A 23175-nucleotide genomic window follows, 5' to 3' on the forward strand; every position below is an offset into this window, starting at 1 on the left:
GATTTGAACAATGATGAACCTCACCACCTTCTAGACCCAAGAATTTTGAACCTATTGCCAGCATTGGGAAGATGTGGTGCAATCCAGCACTCTCTTCAAACCTGAGACATTTTGATGAACAGACTACACTTGGAATTGGTGAACTACCTTTGTGTAAACATACACCCAACCCCCACCAGCTCATCCCCATATGCGCATTCACTCACACTGAGCCCACATAATCAAAAGGAGCCAAGGACTCCTTGATGAAAGCAAGGCTCTAGTATTCCACTGTCCTCCTAAACTCCACTGTCAGTATGTAACACCTGGCCCTTGAAAGACTTCTGCCTTTTTCAAAATGATTGTGCTTATGCAAGAGGTCCAAGTTGGCATCAAAATTTTCAAATTGGAAGCCTGGTGCCTGATTGTTCCAATGACACCTAGTCAGATGATCGGTGAGTAATATCACTGTACAAATATATTATGAGGTGTAGTAACGTTAATGGTGCTTCCACTCTTTATTTTTATGTTAAATTTTACTTTATCGGTTAAGAATTTGGGTGAGAATAAGAACATAATAAGAAATAGGAGCAGGAGTAGGCCAAACGGCCCCTCGAGCCTGCTCCGCCATTCAATAAGATCATGGCTGATCTGATCCTAACCTCAAATCTAAATTCATGTCCAATTTCCTGCCCGCTCCCCGATAAGAACATAAGAAAATTATTTCTAAAATAGTGCATGCTAAATGGACACTTTCTGGACAAGGTTCAAGCTGTCTCATCATGTTATGTATATCTGAGATATGGCAAAACTACTATAAGCTTTCACACGTCACCATGAATGCTTTTCAATCACAGTGTGGTCATGCGGTATTTGCAAAAGCAGCTTGGAAAATAAAAATCTCTTAACAGCAGTCAAGCCCAAAAACAAGAAACTTAGTCACTTACACTAAACGTGTTAAGTGGAAATTCAATTACAATATCTCCCAATTTGAGTACAAACATCTTCTTAAAGCTCATCAGTGAAACTGGCAACATTGCCCAGGGAGGAGAAATAAAAATATTACATCTCTGGGATAAAAAAGCAAACTATGTTGCTGGAAACTATTTTTAACCCATTAAAAACACATGGAAAAGATCAAAAAAGCCTAATACTTAAAGTTATTTAATTTTGAATGGGGACATGGATTTTCCTTATTAATTTAATAAATATATTAGCATGGAAGAAATTGGCATAAATTTCACAAAAAAGGATCTTGATGGGAATTCATGTTCAGTACTTACAAACAAAATCCTCTCCAAGGTTCTGGACCAGGTGTTGTAGAAATGTTCAGTTTGTACCACACAAGTAATGCAAGATGCATTGGGCTATTTTTTACTTTTGTCACTTTATTTTATCTCATGTCAGTCATAAATATTTCTAATTGTAGCAATCAAGCATGAGCTATAAAGAGAACTACTGACTAGGGAGATATTGAATCTGAGAAATAATTCATCCTCTAATACAGGAAAACAGGCAAGTCAATCCATACACACACATATATATATACAAATTTAATTTCACCCACGTGCACTTCGTGTTATTACACTCTTACTTCTGGTGTCACAATTTTGTCACAACTTGACATTTGGTAATGACTGGTTATTTTAGCTTTAACGGGTATACCTGTTAAAGTTACCATTATATTTGCCTTTCAGTACTCCCAGCTCATAATCTCATGATTATATTTGCCTTTCAGTACTCCCAACTCATAATCTCATGGAAATATGAGCATTTCACTACAGGAACAAGCTACCCTTGGCATTGTGTGCATATGGAGAACAACTTTTCTCATCCACTGTGGGATGGGAATTTTCTTTTATAATAATACATTAATTACAGAAATTTGTAACCCCCTAGTATTGAAATGCAACTTGAAGAATCTTGGTTTTAATAAGTCAGTTATGTTTATTTAAATATTGATACTGTGCCTTTTTGTCTAAGCCGACTGTATATTCAGCTTTGGAATGCTTCATTATTTTTTCCACTTCCCTTCTTTACCCCCCTCCCTTCCCCATCCCGATTTCCCAGTCAAGTGGCCAGCAAGCTGATCTGTCCCAGGACATGACTAGTGCTGATGCTTCTATATCGGATGCTGAGAATTATGTGATAATTCAAGGGTGATTCATCAGCCAGTGTTACTCTTTTGCTTCTTGTAAGAAAGAGCCTAATCTCTTCCATCACCATCCCTGGGTATGTCCTGTCCCACCGGCAGGACAGACCCACCAGAGGTGGCGGTACAGTGATAGAAAGTCAGGAGGGAGTGGCCCTGGGAGTCCTCAACACTGACTCTGGACCCACTGAAATCTCATGGCATCAGGTCAAACATGGGCAAGGAAACGTCCTGCTGATTACCACCTACCGCCCTCCCTCCGCTGATGAATCAGTCCTCCTCCATGTTGAACACCAGTTGGAGGAAGCACTGAGAGTAGCAAGAACACAGAATGTACTCTGGGTGGGGGACTACAATGTTCATCACCAAGAGTGGCTCGGTAGCACCACTACTGACCGAGCTGGCCGAGTCCTGAAGGACATGGCTGCCAGACTGGGCCTGCAGCAGGTGGTGAGCGAACCAACACGAGGGAAAAACTTACTTGACCTCGTCCTCACCAACCTACCTGTCGCAAATGCATCTGTCCATGACAGTATTGGTAGGAGTGACCACCGCACAGTCCTTGTGGAGATGAAGTCCCGTCTTCGCACTGAGGACACCATCCAACGTGTTGTGTGGCACTATCACCGTGCGAAATGGGATAGATTCCGAACAGATCGAGAAGCTCAAAACTGGGCATCCATGAGGCGCTGTGGGCCATCAGCTGCAGCAGAATTGTATTCCAGCACAATCTGTAACCTCATGGCCCGGCATATTCCTCACTCTACCATCACCAACAAGCCAGGGGATCAACCCTGGTTCAATGAGGAGTGTAGAAGAGCATGCCAGGAGCAGCACCAGGCGTACCTAAAAATGAGGTGCCAACCTGGTGAAGCTACAACTCAGGACTACATGCATGCTAAACAGCGGTAGCAACATGCTATAGACAGAGCTAAGCGATTCCACAACCAACGGATCAGATCAAAGCTCTGCAGTCCTGCCACATCCAGTCGTGAATGGTGGTGGACAATTAAACAACTAACGGGAGGAGGAGGCCCTGCAAACATCCCCATCCTCAGTGATGGCGGAGCCCAGCACGTGAGTGCAAAAGACAAGGCTGAAGCATTTCCAACCATCTTCAATTTAGCTCAATTGCTAAATTTAAATCTGAGATAGATAATAGCTCAATTGCTAAATTTAAATCTGAGACAGATAGTTTTTTGGCAACCAAAGGTATTAAGGGATATGGGTCAAAGGCAGGTATATGGAGTTAGATCACAGATCAGCCATGATCTTATCAAATGGCGGAACAGGCACGAGGAGCTGAATGGCCTACTCCTGTTCCTATGTTCCTAGAAGTGCCGAGTAGATGATCCATCTTGGCCTCCTCCCGATATCCCCACCGTCACAGAAGCCAGTCTTCAGCCAATTCGATTCACTCCACGTGATACCAAGAAACGGCTGAGTGCACTAGATACAGCAAAGGCTATGGGCCCCGACAACATCCCGGCTGTAGTGCTGAAGTCTTGTGCTCCAGAACTAGCTGCGCCTCTGGCCAAGCTGTTCCAGTACAGCTACAACACTGGCATCTACCCGACAATGTGGAAAATTGCCCAAGTATGTCCTGTCCACAAAAAGCAGGACAAATCCAATCTGGCCAATTACCGCCCCATCAGTCTACTCTCAATCATCAGCAAAGTGATGGAAGGTGTCATCGACAGTGCTATCAAGCGGCACTTACTCACCAATAACCTGCTCACCGATGCTCAGTTTGGGTTCCACCAGGACCACTCTGCGCCAGACCTCATTACAGCCCTGGTCCAAACATGGACAAAAGAGCTGAATTCCAGAGGTGAGGTGAGAGTGACTGCCCTTGACATCAAGGCAACATTTGACCGAGTGTGGCACCAAGGAGCCCTAGTAAAATTGAAGTCAATGGGAATTAGGGGGAAAACTCTCCAGTGGCTGGAGTCATACCTAGCACAAAGGAAGATGGTAGTGGTTGTTGGAGGCCAATCATCTCAGCCCCAGGGCATTGCTGCAAGAGTTCCTCAGGGCAGTGTCCTAGGCCCAACCATCTTCAGCTGCTTCATCAATGACCTTTCCTCCATCATAAGGTCAGAAATGGGGATGTTCGCTGATGATTGCACAGTGTTCAGTTCCATTCGCAACCCCTCAGATAATGAAGCTGTCAGTGCCTGCGTGTAGCAAGACCTGGACAACATCCAGGCTTGGGCTGATAAGTGGCAAGTAACATTCGCGCCAGACAAGTGCCAGGCAATGACCATCTCCAACAAGAGAGAGTCCAACCACCTCCTCTTGACATTCAACGGCATGACCATCGCCGAATCCCCCACCATCAACATCCTGGGGGTCAGCATTGACCAGAAACTTAACTGGACCAGCCATATAAATACTGTAGCTACAAGAGCAGGTCAGAGGCTGGGTATTCTGCAGCGAGAGACTCACCTCCTGACTCCCCAAAGCCTTTCCACCATCTACAAGGCACAAGTCAGGAGTGTGATGGAATACTCTCCACTTGCCTGGATGAGTGCAGCTCCAACAACACTCAAGAAGCTCGACACCATCCAGGACAAAGCAGCCCACTTGATTGGCACCCCATCCGCCACCCTAAACATTCACTCCCTTCACCATCGGCGCACTGTGGCTGCAGTGTGTACCATCCACAGGATGCACTGCAGCAACTTGCGAAGGCTTCTTCGACAGCACCTCCCAAACCTGCGACCTCTACCACCTAGAAGGACAAGAGCAGCAGGCACATGGGAACAACACCACCTGCACGTTCCCCTCCAAGTCACACACCATCCCGACTTGGAAATACATCGCCATTCCTTCATCGTCGCTTGGTCAAAATCCTGGAACTCCCTTCCTAACAGCACTGTGGGAGAACCTTCACCACACGGACTGCAGCGGTTCAAGAAGCCGGCTCACCACTACCTTCTCAAGGACAATTATGGACGGGCAATAAATGCCGGCCTCGCCAGCGACGCCCACATCCCATGAACGAATTTTTAAAAAGCTACTCCCTCTGACAAAGTAGTTTGAGATCAAAAGAGCAAACCTGGATTCTGTTGAAGCACTACAATATCACACCACTCACTACAGATGTGACTTAATTTTGAATACTGGAAAATGATTTTAATTGGAGTGGAATGTGTTGAATTTGATCTGGGATTCGATTCTATAGTCAATTTGCAGCTATAATGTAGAATCTTTGAAAATTTTACTAAAATGGAGTTGCCGTTTAAATTGAGTTACTTTATTTGTGATCAGACTTGAAAAAAGTTAATCAATTGTGTGATTGAAATGTTAGAATCAGAGACAAATAACCATGAAGCTAATTATCAAATTAATACAGGAACATTATTTCAGAATATTGTGATTATGTTGACAATAGTTTAAATTTGTCAACAATACACCAATGTTGAATATTGAAATGTTAATATTAAAAATCTGCCAAATATTAAAATATACCTTTTTAAAGTTCATTTTTAAAGTAACACATTTCAAGCAGAGTAGTACTTCAGTTACATTACAAGACTGACATTTCTTCAATAGCAGTCTGAAATTGGCTGCACATTATCCTTCAGCCACTTGATTCCATTTCCCCAGCAGCATGTCATACAGTTAACAGAAGTATTAGGCTCGTATTTGTCTGATTTCATCTGACTTATAGGTAGGGCTGCCTGTATTAGATTCATTCCCAATTGTAAAAATGCACTATTTATGATTAGAAGTCTAACATCAATTGCATTCATTATACCTTCATGTCACACATGCAAAGTATATGTAACACTTGCACATAATTGGCTTTAATATCATAAACACTAACAGTAACATTTTGTATAATAAATGGCAATAAATCAAAATTGAAGTCTTAGGCTTTTTTAAAAAATCATTTGTCATTTTGTGCTGACCTTAATAACCTAGCTTCTTCTCAAGGGGAAAAGCTGGGATTTACAAACAGCTGCTAAACTAGAGACACTACCCTAAGCAATAGCAATTGACCTCAATGTGTCTACTCCCCATCCCATTCCATGGAGTACACTGTAACCTTAGAGACAGACCATGTTAAACATAGCTCTGCTTTATCAGCAGACAGCTTTCGTCAAGGTAAACCCTTTACAACTATTAGAAAAAGCTACTAAGATATAAGCACTCCCTCACCATTATAAAACCATATAAAACCATATAACCCTGTCGTTATAAAACCATATAATCCTTCAGTTTACTGAGTAATGCCAAAATAGAAATGCTACCGCCAGAGGCATTTTTTAATGCAGTTTATTGATAGACTTCATTCTATGCAATCCTACTCCTACATTCTAGTCATGATTATACAGTACCACAAAGTCTTGCATCAATTTATAATTTTGCCTGTGATTTTCTGAGCTTATCTTAGTGTTGAAGATGTTGTTTACAAATAAGCTTTTTTTTCCTAATTAGCCATACCCAATTAAAATGTGTAGAATGGTTTCATTTTATATCTAATGTACTACATTAAAAATTTTAATCAGAATTATCAAATATTGACAGATATCTATCAGAAGAGGATGTCCTGGATAAAGAAAATCCATTTGTTCAACTAGTGAGTGGAGTAATTTGGCTCCTGCGAAATGGGACTATTTATATTAATACGAGCAAATCGGCTGAGTGTTCAAAGACCCAGGAAACAGGTACAGTACAAGAGTCAAAACTCATGGTTTAATGAGTAAAGACAGTGAAAATGTCTTTTAAAATGTTGCGGTGAAATCCAAATTTATTGCATTGTTCCAAAAGCAAAGAATCATAAACTCTATGTAGCTTGTTTTTTTTGTTTACCACAAAATTTGTCAGATGCTGTATTTGATTCTGATGAAATAAAAAACAAAACATTTTAGAGTAGTCTGAACTGATCATTGAGAACAGTTGAATGTCTTTTGAACATGCATTTTTGCTTCTGTATTCTAGCTTTGGGATGTGACACAAGCTGTATTCGGGTGCTGCAGTCGCAATGCAATGAAACAGTTTATACCATAGTTGATTTAGCAGAAATCAGTATTAAACATTAAAATTGCTAGTTGTTTTCAGCAATTTTTGAAATAATTTTTACAACAGCACTTTGTTTTGTATCCTAAGTCGAAATTTCCACAATAACCATTTATTCTCATTCACAGAAGAAATCTAAATTGAGATTTTTATGAATGTTGACTCTTGATACCTGGCTTGAAGCATATAAAGGCCTAAACATTACTCTGTGCAATATGAATGTTTGAACCCATTTAAATGGGCTCTATTTCTGTAATTATAATGCACAAACTAATGTTATATATGCTAATATTACAGGCACTTCTAGGCTATATTTTTTGTGACTGACCAAGAAGACTGAATAACAAAAAGACTTCTTCAGCTTAACAAACATTTCACTTTTAACTTTTCAAAATTAATGTTTTGCAATTTTTTTTGTAGGAAATAGTTAATACTGCTGACTAACAAAATTGCTTTTGAATGAGTGCAGTTTTAATTTTTTTAAATGTTTTTGCAAAGAGTTCTGTGATTGTTTTATATTGGCACCCTTTGATGTGTTTTATTTTATGTTGCCCTTGGATTTTCCTTCACTACTGCCACCCTCTTAAAATCTGGCAACACACTCCTCAAAGCACTTCTACACTTCTTCAAAGCTTTTTTGTATCTGCTTGTTCCCAGGCTACTGATTTCACTATAGCCATTAGTGTAGCCCAACAGAGAAGCACTATGATCAGGAAAACAGAATGGGTCATTGAATCTCAGTCACTTCTATTTTCCTTACAATGCAGGTCCAATATGGCGTGTCGCCACACCACACAGTCTATCACCTCAATACCTTAAGAGTTTTTTGAGGATGTAACTAGCAGGGTAGATAAAGGGGAATCAGTGGATGTAGTATATTTGGATATTCAAAAGGCATTCGATAAGGTGCCACATAAAAGGTTGTTACGCAAGGTAAGGGCTCATGGGGTTGGTGGTAATATAGCATGGATTGAGGATTTGTTAACAGACAGAAGACAGAGAGTAGGGATAAACAGGTCATTTTCAGACTTCTCCTCATCCTTTGCTCTGTCCACTCCACCATTAGCAGCTGCTCGTTCAACCGCTACACTCCTTGCTTTCTCCCTCTGCCTTGCCACCTCTTTCCCTCCTTTCAAAAATCTCCACAAAACCTTCCTCTTTGCCTGTGCCCTTGGCTGTCCATCCTAGCATTTCAATTCTCCTTTTTTCCTATGCTCCGTGTCCACCATATCCCTTTCTTCATTGCAAATCATGAATATGCCATCCTGCACATATGAACTACTGCATGAATGCAAATTGCATTTGTATTATGGTATATCAAATCAACATATACTATACATATGTATGCAGAAGCATTTCTATTGTATTTATTGAAAAGTGATGGCTATTTTTGGCACCATTTCATAGTATAGAATATGTGCTCACAGTTGTAATGGCATGTGGTGTCAACATTTCAATATTTGAAAATTGAATACAAATAACATACACCAGTAAACTTGACTTTTTATGGTATTTAAAGTATGTAAAAAGTGGTAAATTAGCTATACTCATAGAACACATACTAAGTACTCCAAAGAATGCTGTGCAATAGTACTGGAAGATTGCCAATAGCGCACTTAAAAACCATTAACTTACTAATATGTTAAAATATGGCTCACATTCTCGAGTTCAGTTCCTGACCTGTGTTGAATTTTCAGTGTTTTAAAAAAAAAACCTGCTGGCGTTCTAGACTCCCGTGAAGAATGGCCACTTGAGCCAAGTTACTGGAGGGTTGCCAACATCAGTGGAATTGTACCCTATTACAGATTAGTGCTTTATGGGGAGGCATTTAAAATGGCATTACTAAATTCCAGTAGTTGGTGAATAAGGACGTGTAAACATTTAAAAATTAAGTGACACTCAAAAGATGAGAATGGAGCCTTTTAAGTAACTAACATATGTGAACTGGTGTAAGTAGCACCTTTAGATGAAAGCTTGAAATACTTGACCATTGTGGTTTTAGCTCAAGATTTCAGAATGTGTCCACCAGTTTACTGATTTGGCTATGGCTCTGTTGTTATCTAGTGGATCTGTAACAAAACTGGGTGCTAAAAATCGTCAGCTGACCTGACTGAAGACTTGGAGATTTTGGATGTGATGAGTGGATTCTGTTGGGTTATGTGTAAAAGGTTTTCTGTACTTATTGGTTCCTATATGTGTAGTCTGTTTTTCCGACCGACCGACCAACCCCTCCCCTCTTCAATGGATGATGTCAGCTTTTTGTAGCTCCCTTCTATTCTTCCCTTTTTCCCTCCCCCCACCCCCAAAAAAGAAAAGGGATTACTCTATGGTGCTGTACAGTTGATTTAAAGAAAGATCACAATCTCCTATTACTATCGTGGGGCAGATTTTCCATCACTTGGTACTCAGTGGTGTATTCTTAATGTTTCATCCACTGTGCATACAGCAGCATAACCACGAACATCTCCAAAAGGTGTAATAATCTGTTTGACTTGATTGTTACAACTTTTATTGTTAGACACTGCATAAAATTGTTTGCCATTTTTATTCATTTTAATCTATAATTCACTACTTTTCATATTCCTTCTTCATTGCTGTTAGTTTTGAGATAATAATTCTCATTAGATGGAGCTCAAGTATAGTGTGGCTTTGGAACCCATAAGGAAATTAAGTACTGAGCTTCATTGAATTTATTTTTTGAGGTAATTTTCTTTTGTTTCCTCTTTCCTATTCCCCTTTTTTCCCATCTTAAAGCTACTCCAACAGTGTCTGGGGATATAGGTTACTCATTTCTGCTCCCCAAGCAGTGCAGCTGTAAGCACAATACAAAAATATGGCAGAGCATGAGTCGAAATACACAACCTACCGCATTGCCCTGAATTGTTAACCTAAAATATTCCTGGAAGTTTTCGTAGTTATTTGATGCATACTGAATCAACCAGCTCCTCCACTAGTTCAGTAAGTAGTTGAATCAAACAGATCAGGAGGGTCCCAGATTCAATCCCTGGTCTGTATTGAGTTAGCTTATCTCAGTCGGAGCGGTGTTAGGGGCACTCGGATTTTTCCTGCACATCCCACTTTAGGGAAGGAGTAATCAGTCCCCGATTTGTTATCTAGCTCCTTGCTGGTGGTGTACATGTCTGGAGGTCTGTTGAGAGAAGAACTAGGGCTCAACTGTTGTGCCTCATGCAGTGGATTAGCCTGCTAACACTGAAATTTCAAGGCTGATGCATGAATAATTGCTGCTTAGGCAAGATACCAGAGGTCAGCTAGCAATGATTTAACACCTTTGAGTGGAGAAAATGGACAAGATTTTTTGTTAAGAAATTGTGTTTGCCTTTATAGATTGTAGATCCAGAAATGCATAAATAATACTAATCCTCTGAGAACTATGCGTTCCTCCAACTCTGAACTCTTGTGCATCCCATTGGCAGCTGAGCCTTCAGCCGTCTAGGCCCTAAGCTCTGGAATTCCCTCCTTTAACCGCTCCACCTTTCTCCCCTCCTTTAAGTCGCTTCTTAAAACCTACCTCTTTGACCATCTGTCCTAATGTCTCCTTTGGCTCGGTGTCAATTTTTGTCTGTTGTAAACAATTTTACAACACCAAGTTATAGTCCAACAATTTTATTTGAAATTCACAAGCTTTCGGAGGCTTCCTCCTTCCTCAGGTGAATGTTGTGGAGCCTGTGAAGTGCCTTGGGCTGTTTTACTACATTAAAGGTGCTATATAAATGCAAGTTGTTATTGTTTACATATTAATATAAAACAAAACATTTACTAAGTCTTTTCTACTTTAAATAGGAACTTTTGAAAGGTTTGTTAATGTGGTGTCTGCACGAACTGCTGTGGGACATGATAAATATGGGAGGCTTATTTTATTCCATATTGACGGACAGACTGATGACAGAGGGTAAGATACATTTATTAGCCTCAGATATAAAAGACATTTTTTAATGGTTTGATATGGTTGTCATATTACAACTTTACAGGTTAAATTTGTATTCACAATCAATACATTAACCAATTATATTGAAAGAAATTTGTTCGTTATTTTCTTTTGAAGTAATATTTCTGGCTGTCGTTTATTTTTATTCATCTAATAGCCCTGTTCGAGTCATGCAGGTAATTGTACCCACTGATCTACCACATAGTACAATTGAAGTTCAAAGTAATCTGGATTCAATTAAAATACAGGCTGCAGATACAGAAGTTGGTTCTGTGCAGTGATCATTACTAAGAATTGATTTTTATTATCCAAGTATGAAAAAACTTTTTCATTAAGATTTGGCATATCTCCATTTCATACAAATTTTAACATAAGCACAGATAATAAAGGATGTAGCAACAGGGCACTTAGAAAATCATAATATATTTAGGCAGAGTCAACATGGTTTTATGAAAGGGAAATCGTGTTTGACAAATCTATTAAGAGTTCTTTGAGGATGTAGCTAGCGGGGTAGATGTAGTATATTTGGATTTTCAAAAGGCATTCAATAAGGTGCCATACAAGAGGTTGTTACACAAGATTAGGGCTTATGGGATTGGGGGTAATATATTAGCATGGATAGAGGATTGGTTAATGGTCAGAAAACAGAGTAGGAATAAACGGGTCATTTTCGGGTTGGCAGGTTGTAACTAGTGGAGTGCTGCAAGGATCAGTGCTTGGGCTTCAGCTGTTTACACTCTGCCCCCTCATCCAAGTCATTGATATATATTGTAATGTATCCAAGTTTGCTGACGATACAAAGCTAGATGGCAAAGTAAGCTGTGAAGAGGCTGCAAAGGGATTTAGACAGGTTAAGTGAGTGGGCGAGAAGGTGGCAGATGGAGTATAATGTGGGGAAATGTGAAATTATCCACTTTGGTAGGAAGAATAGAAAAGCAGAATATTTTTTAAAAGGTGAGAGATTAAGAACTGTTGGTAGTCAGAGAGATTTGGATGCCCTTGTACACGAAACACAGGAAGTTAACACGCAGGTACAGCAAGCAAAAAAGGGGTATGCTATGTTAGCCTTTATTGCAAGGGAGTTGGATTATAAGAGTAAGGAAGCCTTGCTGCAAGTATACAGAGCTTTGGTGGGACCACACCTGGAGTACTGTGTACAGTTTTAGTCTCCTTACCTAAGGAAGGATATACCTGCCTTAGAGGGGGTGCAACAAAGGTTCATTAGATTGATCCCTGGGATGAGAGGGTTGTCCTCTGAGGGGAGATTGAGTAGAATGGGCTTATACTCTCTGGAGTTTAGAAGAATGAGAGGTGATCTCATTGAAACACATAAAATTCTTAGAGGGCACGACAGGGTAGATGCTGAAAGACTGTTTCCCCTGGCTGGAGAGTCTAGGACTAAGGGTCATAGTCTCAAGGTAAGGTGTTGGCCATTTAGGACCGAGATCAGGAAAAATTTCTTCACTCAGAGGGTTTTGAATCTTTGGAATTCTCTACCTCACAGGACTGTGGATGCTCAGTCGTTGAGTGTATTTCAAGACTGAAATCAATAGATTTTTGGACGCTATGTGATATGGGAATAGGACGGGAAAGTGGAGTTGAGGTAGATGATCAGCCATGATCTTTTTGAATAGCAGAGCAGGCTCGAGGGGCCATATGGCCTACTCCTGTTCCTAGTTCTAATGTTACCTGGCATTTCCTTCATTTTCAGGACTGCTTTTGGAGGTTATGGTGTATTACGCTATATCAGTTGACATGTGGGATATCTGCCACCCCGTGTCTAATGAGCGGTTTTATTTGTAGAAGTTTCAACTCTCAAGAAATTTTGCATTTTTGTCCTTCCCTCTACCATACAAAAGGCTTTTGATGCAGCGAGTGGTTAGGATCTGGAATGCACTACCTGAAAGGGTGGTGGAAGCAGGATCAATTGTGACTTTCAAAAAGGAGTTAGATAGGTACCTGAAGGAGAAAAATTTGCAGGGCTACGGGGAAAGAGTGGGGGAGTGGGACTAGCTGGATTGCTCTTGCAGAGAGCTGGCGCAGGCTCAATGGGCCGAATGGCCTCCTTCTGCACCATAACCATTCTATGTTGTGACCTATGCTCCTTTTCATTTCCGTTACAAATCTGAGGTGCATTGGGCAGGGAGCTGCCGCCCAGAGTTCTGCAGCTGTTGTTTCAGCAACTCTCAATTGGGCAGGGAAATCTGAGGGGACAGTCTTTTGTGCCTACTGGCTGGCTGCAGGGAGTATTACGAGCAAGCCATGCATCCCTTTCTTAGCTACACACATGTCACATCCGTTGAGCAAAAAAGGCGACATAATATGCAGGAAAAATAGGAAATGCCCAAAAATGCCCTAGTGAGAAAAGTGTCAATTGGAAAGAGCCAGAAATCCACTGAGCTGTTTGTCACATGTAAGAAACTTTAAGTAAACCTGTCATCTAACAAAAATGGTTTATTGATCAGTGTATTCTACCAGCTGACAGAGCGCCACTTATTCAGGGCTACTCTTCACGACCAGAAGTCCCTGGGTTTGTTTGACTTTTGTCAGAAACAAATGTATGCACTTTTGCAGGGTCATGCTAGTCTTTAAGAAGATCCTTGCTGCTCCTTCAGATGTACTACTTTAGCAGAATTACTGAAGGCAGATTGTCTAAACTGTGGCCCACAAGCCCTAGCAGTCTTGCCCAGACAACTCATTTCTATTTGTGCTTGTATTTCTTACTCACTGGTTTGTTTGTTTGAAATTTGTGGGTGTGATTTGGAACAAGCTTTTCTTGCATTATTAGTGAACAAATCATAAACCAGAACACATTTGTTAGCATCCATAGTTTGAGATGTAAGCAAATTAATGGAAACATTGATTTGTAATTTATGTGACCTGCATGGTTCCTTGGTAAGCACTGAAGTGACTCATGCAGCCAGTGAAGACAAGAAGTTTGGAAAGCCCAGTCAATGTATTTAAAGGATTAAAAAATAGGCTTGCACCTTTTGGTATTGTATCCCTTTGGCGGTTCCCTCTTTAGAGCAAGGAATCTGATCCATGTGCCATCGCTAGTTAATAGATCAATTGTGATTACACGCTATTGGGTCAGGCAGAATTATGATTGATTACCATGTCCATCAACATGATCACTTTGTTTTGCAATATAACATTTCAATGTTTATTGAAGAAGCTTTGGCAATGATGAATGAGTTCTAACAACACTTTGTACTTTAGAACTCAGAACTATTCAATTGACCTATTTTTGACTTGGCAATGTCAACCCTTGAGATTCATGCACAAGTCCCACTATCTAGGATTTAATTTTTTTAAATGATCACAATTCATGCAAGAGATTTAAACATGTAGAAAGCTAAGTTTAAATTACCCTTGTGACCTACAGAATTTAAACAAAATACTCCCAGAAACTGCAGGACTCGAGAATTGACACCATTTGCGCTGTTCCAATTGACAACCATCATAAAAATTCAAATGATCATAGATAAGAATTCAAACGTTTGTAAATAGTCACTGGCTGCCCACTCCATCTTTTGCTGGCTAGTGCCCCCCGCCCCTTTTCCTCAGCTCTGTTTCCTGACTTTAGCTGGTGTTCACCACCACACGCTCCATTCTCTCTTGACTGCTGCCTTTTGGTATTTCTTCTGTTGATTGAAATCAGCAGTAGAATAAATACCAACAAACCAGCAGTGAAGAGACAATGGAACAGGTGGCGGAGAACACCAGCTGAAGTGAAGGAACAAAGAATTGGTTACGGCTATTTCATTGGTCATAAAAAGCTGCTTGCTAAGCATTTAAACCTTAAATAGAAAATGACTCACCAGGATCGGTGCTTTGAGGGCCGTGTAGCCAGAGTTTGTGGGCCATAGTTTAAAAACTCAGATCTAGAGGATCTGATTGGACCTTTAATTCTGCCTTGCTGCCAAGTCCTTATTCCCTTTAATCCTTGATGCCCTTTTTTTAAATACAGTTTATATAGAAATATTTTTTATACAATTACAATCTGTCATATAGCATGCAAAATGATTAATTCAGATATATGAATAATGTGAAGCAAGATGCATGTTCTTCACAGCTAGTGTTTAATAGCATTCTAAACCTTAATTCTTGATTAACATCCCTCAATTTTTTTAAGACTATTCATTATCCATGAAATTTGACCAAAATCCCATGATAAATGTACAGCCCTAGCATGCTCCATGTTCCATGGCAGTCAATCTACCTGGCAAATTTCATCAGATCTATCCAGATTAAAATGAAGCCTAGATTCCATAGTGAAAAGGATAATGATCAAGTGATTTGATCCCAGGCCTGAGCTATTTGAAATCTTGGGTTGCATTCTGGAGTAACCCAGACTAACTTGTCCTGTTCATAGTCATTCATACTGTAAAATGGATAATCTATTGAGATATTTAGTTTGAAATAACAAAAGTAAAAAAATTGCATTGCAGGCTGGATCTCTGGGAGGTGGCAGGATTTTTAAAGGCGCATGGAGTTATTAATGCCATTAATTTGGATGGAGGGGGATCAGCTACTCTGGCACTCAATGGATCTCTTGCAAGCTATCCATCAGATCACTGGTATGTATACTGCAAAGTATGCTAAGTTGGATATGAAGCACATACTGTATACTAGTTGAACTTCTGTTATGTTGCTCATGGACAAAATGGTTTGGAGTACTTGTTCATATTTGTCTTTCAGCAGTTTGATCTGCCCATGAGATATCCTGAAATGACTAAAAATTGCCTGCACTCTGGTTCCGATCATTGAACAAATAGTTGAACATTAAAATTCATGGTTTTTTTTAAATGTAAATGCCTGCATTAGAGAAGACAGAAGTAAACAAAGGGTTCTGATACATTAGAAATAATTAATTTTCTGGAGCTGTTTCAGTTTGAAATCTGTTAAAATTCACTCGGGAGTTCAGCTCGCACACATAGGTGAGCATTAAAAATTTACCCGCAGTTAAACAAATAAATGCCTGTAGTGGAAAATTCACACACAAATAAGGTGTTCTGTCCACATCTCAAATAAATAAGCAGTTTGCTGAACTCCTGTTTGTGTTCAAAATTTGATGAGTCTAATCTGCCCATCTTTAAATGGCTCTACAGTGTTTTATTTAGAAATCTGAACTGTTGGGTTCTGCTGACATAACAAATAGCTGGATATTAAAATTCATGCAAGGTTAAAAAATGAAAGCGTGTAGTGGGAATGTCATAACAGTCCGAAATAAAAAATGTGCTGTTTCCGTTTGAATAGTTAAAATTCATTTGTGTTCTGATCACATGACAAAGATCTGATCACATGACAAAAATCTACCTTTTGATTTTTTTTTAAGAATTATTTTTGTTCTTCTAAGGCATCCTCCACATGCTGCTTGAGTGGGTCATGTTCTTTTGGCAGAGGGGGCGATAGTCATGCAAGAGACAACCTCCTTTCAAGATATTTATAATATCATGATGTTAGAATGTCCTCCTACATTACTGCTCCCACTCCCACATAATGAAAATGGCCTGAATTTATGTTCCAATTTGTTTTTGCCTCCCACATAACTGAAGAGGAAATATACCCACTCTCTTTTAGTTTGTGAGGATGGCTGGGTGGGAGCAAGGTGTGGAGGATGCTTCTTTGGAAAAAGACAAAAGGAAGATATCTCTTTTCTTAAGGATGTGGAGATGCCGGTGATGGACTGGGGTTGACAATTGTAAACAATTTTACAACACCAAGTTATAGTCCAGCAATTTTATTTTAAATTCACAAGCTTTCGGAGATTTTCTCCTTCCATTTGCCTGAGGAAGGAGAAAATCTCCGAAAGCTTGTGAATTTAAAATAAAATTGCTGGACTATAACTTGGTGTTGTAAAATTGTTTACAATTTTCTTAAGGACATAGTCTCCACACTGCTGAAGATTGACATAGTAGTACCAGACTAGGAGCAGGGATGACCTTGCAAGTAAATAAACATGTCTATCACTAAGACAGATTATCCAAGGGAACATGGGTGAACTGACTTAGTGACAGATGTGTCTTTGGTTCCAGGCATCAATATTTGTAAAGAAAAAGAACAAATGCAGGTGTACTTTAGGTAGCCCCATGATTGCTTTATCAATGAGAATCTGCTAAAGAATACCCAGGCAGTAGCCACAAAGCTAGTGGAATTAGTCCTGAAAATTTCTTGCCCTTCAGATGGTAATGCAGAATGCATTCCACAGTCATCAAATAAATTAGTAATTAACTTGTCCGGAATCTTGAGACCATAGGCGTCAACAGGTTGTTTGGATCTCTTAATGATATGATCAGTATAACCTGTAAAATGGTCAATGCAGAGTGTTGATGCAGCAAATTGTGTTTTAGGCTCAAAACTTTAAGATAGAGAACAAAAATAGAGTAAACGAGCAAGAAATATTAAATCAGATTGTAAGAGCTTCTACAAGTATGTAAAAAGGAAGAGAGTAGCAAAAATAAACGTGGGTTCCTTAGAGGCTCAGACAGGAGAAATTATAATGGGGAATAAGGAAATGGCAGAGACATTAAACAAATATTTTGTATCTGTCTTCACAGTAGAAGACACAACAAAAATCGTGGGGAACCAAGAGTCTAATGAGATGAGGAACTTAAAGTAATTAATATTAGCAAAGAAAAAGTACTGGAGAAATTAATGGGACTAAAAGCCGACAAATCCCCTGGACCTGATTGCCGACATCCTTGGGTTCTAAAAGAGGTGGCTGCAGAGATAGTGGATGCATTGGTTGTGATCTTCCAAAATTCCCTAGATTCCAGAATGGTCCCAGTGGATTGGAAGGTAGCAAACAAACACTGCTATTCAAGAGAGGAGGGAGAGAGAAAACAGGGAACCACAGGCCAGTTAGCCTGACATCAGTAATCGGGGAAAATGTTAGAATCTATTATTAAGGACATGGTAATGGGGCACTAAGAAAACCATAATATGAACATGGTTTTATGAAAGAGAAATTGTGTTTGACAAATCTATTACTGATTTTTGAGGATGTATCTCTTTTTATTCATTCATGGGATGTGGGCGTCGCTGGCAAGGCCAGCATTTATTGCCCATCCCTAATTGCCCTTGAGAAGGTGGTGGTGAGCCGCCTTCTTGAACCGCTGCAGTCCGTGTGGCGAGGTTCTCCCACAGTGCTATAAGGAAGGGAGTTCCAGGATTTTGACCCAGCGATGATGAAGGAACGGTGATATATTTCCAAGTCGGGATGGTGTGTGACTTGGAGGGGAACGTGCAGGTGGTGTTGTTCCCATGTACCTGCTGCTCTTGTTCTTCTAGGTGGTAGAGGTCGCGGGTTTGGGAGGTGCTGTCGAAGAAGCCTTAGCGAGTTGCTGCACTGCATCCTGTGGATGGTACACACTGCGGCCACAGTGCACCGCTGGTGAAGGGAGTGAATGTTTGGGGTGGTGGATGGGGTGCCAATCAAGCGGGCTGCTTTGTCCTGGATGGTGTCAAGCTTCTTGAGTGTTGGAGCTGCACTCATCCAGGCAAATGGAGCGTATTCCATCACACTCCTGACTTATGCCTTGTAGATGGTGGAAAGGCTTTGGGGAATCAGGAGGTGAGTCACTCGCCGCAGAATACCCAGCCTCTGACCTGCTCTTGTAGCCACAGTATTTATATGGCTGGTCCAGTTAAGTTTCTGGTCAATGGTGACCCCCAGGATGTTGATGGTGGGGAATTCGGCGATGGTAATGCTGTTGAATGTCAAGGGGAGGTGGTTAGACTCTTTCTTGTTGGAGATGATCATTGCCTGGCACTTGTCTGGCGCGAATGATACTTGCCACTTATCAGCCCAAGCCTGGATGTTGTCCAGGTCTTGCTACACGCAGGCACTGACAGCTTCATTATCTGAGGGGTTGCGAATGGAACTGAACACTGTGCAATCATCAGTGAACATCCCCATTTCTGACCTTATGATGGAGGGAAGGTCATTGATGGAGCAGCTGAAGATGGTTGGGCCTAGGACACTGCCCTGAGGAACTCCTGCAGCAATGTCCTAGGGCTGAGATGATTGGCCTCCAACAACCACTGCCATCTTCCTTTGTGCTGGGTATGACTCCAGCCACTGGAGAGTTTTCCCCCTAACTCCCATTGACTTCAATTTTACTAGGGCTCCTTGGTGCCACACTCGGTCAAATGCTGCCTTGATGTCAAGGGCAGTCACTCTCCCCTCATCTCTGGAATTCAGCTCTTTTGTCCATGTTTGGACCAAGGCTGTAATGAGGTCTAGTGCTGACTGGTCCTGGTGGAACCCAAACTGAGCATCGGTGAGCAGGTTATTGGTGAGTAAGTGCCTCTTGATAGCACTGTCGACGACACCTTCCATCACTTTGCTGATTGAGAGTAGACTGATGGGGCGGTAATTGGCAGGATTGGATTGGTCCTGCTTTTTGTGGACAGGACATACCTGGGCAATTTTCCACATTGTCGGGTAGATGCCAGTCTTGTAGCTGTACTGCAACTGTTTGGCTAGAGGCGCAGCTAGTTCTGGAGCACAAGTCTTCAGCACTACAGCCGGGTGTTGTTGGGGCCCATAGCCTTTGCTGTATCCAGTGCACTCAGCCGTTTCTTGATATCACGTGGAGTGAATCGAATTGGCTGAAGACTGGCTTCTGTGATGGTGGGGATATCGGGAGGTGGCCGAGATGGATCATCCACTCGGCACTTCTGGCTGCAGATGGTTGCAAACGCTTCAGCCTTGTCTTTTGCACTCACTTGCTGGACTCTGCCATCATTGAGGATGGGAATGTTTACAGAGCCGCCTCCTCCTGTTAGTTGTTTAATTGTCCACCACCATTCACGACTGGATGTGGCAGGACTGCAGAGCTTTGATCTGATCCGTTGGTTGTGGAATCGCTTAGCTCTGTCTATAGCATGTTGCTTCCGCTGTTTAGCATGCATGTAGTCCTGAGTTGTAGTTTCACTAGGTTGGCACCTTATTTTTATATACACCTGGTGCTGCTCCTGGCATGCTCTTCTACACTCCTCATTGAACCAGGGTTGATCCCCTGGCTTGTTGGTAACGGTAGAGTGAGGAATATGCCGGGCCATGAGGTTACAGATTGTGCTGGAATACAATTCTGCTGCTGCTGATGGCTCACAGCGCCTCATGGATGCCCTGTTTTGAGCTGCTGGATCTGTTCTGAATCTATCCCATTTAGCACGGTGGTAGTGCCACACAACATGTTGGATGGTGTCCTCAGTGCGAAGACGGGACTTCGTCTCCATGAGGACTGTGCGATGGTCACTCCTACCAATACTGTCATGTACAGATGCATCTACGACAGGTAGATTGGTGAGGACGAGCTCAAGTCGGTTTCTCCCTCGTGTTGGTTCGCTCACCACCTGCCGCAGGCCCAGTCTGGCAGCTATGTTCTTCAGGACTCGGCCAGCTTCGTCGGTAGTGGTGCTACCGAGCCACTCTTGGTGATGGACATTGAAGTCCCCCACCCAGAGTACATTCTGTGCTTCCTCCAAGTGGTGCTCACCATGGAGGAGGACTGATTCATCAGCTGAGGGAGGACGGTAGGTGATAATCAGCAGGAGGTTTCCTTGCCCATGTTTGACCTGATGCCATGAGATTTCATGGGGTCCAGAGTCAATGTTGAGGACTCCCAGGGCCACTCCCTCTTGACTGTATATCACTGTACCGCCACCTCTGGTGGGTCTGTCCTGCCGGTGGGATAGATAACAGGGTCGATAAAGGGGAACCAGTGGATATAGTATACTTGGATTTCCAAAAGGCATTCGAGAAGGTGCCACAGAAAAGGTTGTTACGCAAGATAAGGGCTCATGGAGTTGGGGATAATATATTAGCATGGATAGAGGATTGGTTAATGGACAGAAAACAGAGTTGGAATAAACGGGTCATTTTCAGGTTGGCAGGCTGTAACTAGTAGGATGCTGCAAGGATCAGTGCTTGGGCCTCAGCTATTTACAATCTATATTAATGACATAGATGAAGGGACCGAGTGTAATGTGTCCAAGTTTGCTGACCATCCAAAGCTAGGTGGGAAAGTTAGATGTGAGGAGGACACAGAGTCTGCAAAGAGACACTGACAGGTTAAGTGAGTAGGCAAGAAGGTGGCAGGTGGAGTATAATGTGGGGAAATGTGAGGCCATTCACTTTGGTAGGAAGAATAGAAAAACAGACTTTTTTAAATGGTGAGAAACTATTAAATGTTGATGTTCAGGGGGATTTGGGTGTCCTTGCACACGAAACACAAAGTTAACATGCGGACACAGCAAGCAATTGGGAAGGCAAATAGTATGTTGGCCTTTATTGCAAGGTGGTTGGAGTATAAGAGTAAGGAAGTCTTGCTACAATTGTACAGGGCTTTGGTGAGACCACACCTGGACTACTATGTACAGTTTTGGTCTCCTTATCTAAGGAAGAATATACTCGTCTTAGAGGCAGTGCAACGCAGGTTCACTAGATTGATTCCTGCGATGAAAGATTTCTCTTATGAGGAGAGATTGAGTAGAATGGGCCTATACTCTCTGAAGTTTAGAAGAATGAGAGGTATCTCATTGAAACATATAAGGTTCTGAGAGGGCTCGAAAGTGTAGATGCTGAGAGGCTGTTTCCCCTGGCTGGAGAGTCTAGACCTAGGGGCTGATAGTCTCAAGATAAGGGGTCAGCCATTTAGGACTGAGATGAGGAGAAATTTTTTCATCGGAGGCTTGTGAATCTTTGGAATTCTCTACCCCAGATGCTGAGTCGTTAAGTATATTGAAGGCTGAGATCGATAGATTTTTGGACACTGAGGGAATCAAGGGTTATGGGGACCGGGCGGGAAAGTGGAGTTGAGGTCAAAGTTGTGCCATGATCTTATTGAATGCCGGAGCAGGCTCAAGGGGCCGTATGGCCTACTCCTGCTCCTATTTCTTATGTTCTTAAAAATCAGAATGATATCCTAATTTAAATGAAAATGGAAAACCATCTTGGGACAGAATTTTGGGTTTACATACACAAACAAAATGCCAATCAAATAGTTGATCAGATTTATCCCATTCATATGTTATACTAAAACAGGAGCCATCGGAGCAGCTTTCCATATAAAGGATTTAAGATCACCAGTGTCCAGGTGCTCAGCAGGAGGAAGCATCAATTTAGATAAAAGAAAATATAAACCATATTATATAAATGCAAGTTGTTTATTTCTCTTATCCCACAGGCACTTCAAAGTACTTTACCACCAGTGAATAACTTTTGAGGTGCAGTCACTACTATGTAGAAAACATGGCATCTTATCCAGCCATTCTCCCTTTTACCTGCACCTCCCTTGATCCCTCACCACACTTGACACTTCTCCGCCTACCTTCTCGCCCAGACTCGATTCCCTCTTAAACAAACCCAATGCCTCCCTCCACGCTTCCCTTGGTATTCTCCGCCACATCCATCACAGGCTCACCTGGGGCAGAGACCCCAATTGTTTCACTTTCTGCTCCTGACAACCATCTTTCCCACTTTGCTCTTCAGAGGTTAACCTCTCTTGCCTTCTCCCCATTCCGCTTATCTCGTCCATTGCCACTGCCCCACCCTGACCTCTCCAGTGGATCATCGATCACCGTCCTATTCTATGAATCCAAAAACATCAAATCATAATTTCAAACAGTTTTCCTTGAGCATTAGGCACAGTACACTGAGTATGTTTAACTATTATTCTCCGCTAAATTGTCATAATTTGTTTCCACAAACTAGTTGTCTTAAAATTTTAGTTGTAGGTTAGATATTGTAAATATCAGCCCTGTACATTCACCTTTGCAATCCAAACATTAAGAAAACAGGCTGTAGACTTGCCTCTGCAGAGCTGTACCTCAGCTACAGGCTTCAGGCAGCATTAAGCTTCATTCTGTGCCGCTCAACATGTTATTCAGGCTGTCACATTCAGTTTTAGTTAAATTTTCCAATTGCAGACACCACCTGATTGAGATCAGGGCAGCTAAAAGGCATTGGAAAACTATAGGGCCTCTTCCTGCTGGGAGCCAGTAACTAAGATATGGCTCTGTGGAATTGGGTCTCCATCCAGTCCTCTTGATGAATAATATG

The 23175-nt window shown here is 41.5% G+C and overlaps 1 protein-coding gene across 3 annotated transcripts in view; it reads left to right on the forward strand.

The window, feature by feature from the left end:
• nagpa (N-acetylglucosamine-1-phosphodiester alpha-N-acetylglucosaminidase) overlaps nt 1–23175 on the forward strand; it is a 118365-nt gene that overhangs the window by 26966 nt on the left and 68224 nt on the right. For all 3 annotated transcript variants that reach the window (XM_067979200.1, XM_067979201.1, XM_067979196.1), the window contains exons 3-5: nt 6668–6807; nt 10961–11069; nt 15557–15685. In XM_067979200.1, coding sequence (XP_067835301.1) covers nt 6668–6807; nt 10961–11069; nt 15557–15685 — 378 coding nt within the window. The remainder of the gene's footprint in view (nt 1–6667; nt 6808–10960; nt 11070–15556; nt 15686–23175) is intronic.

This window comes from Heptranchias perlo, chromosome 3 (genome assembly GCF_035084215.1).
Source record: "Heptranchias perlo isolate sHepPer1 chromosome 3, sHepPer1.hap1, whole genome shotgun sequence".
Classification (NCBI taxonomy): domain Eukaryota; kingdom Metazoa; phylum Chordata; class Chondrichthyes; order Hexanchiformes; family Hexanchidae; genus Heptranchias; species Heptranchias perlo.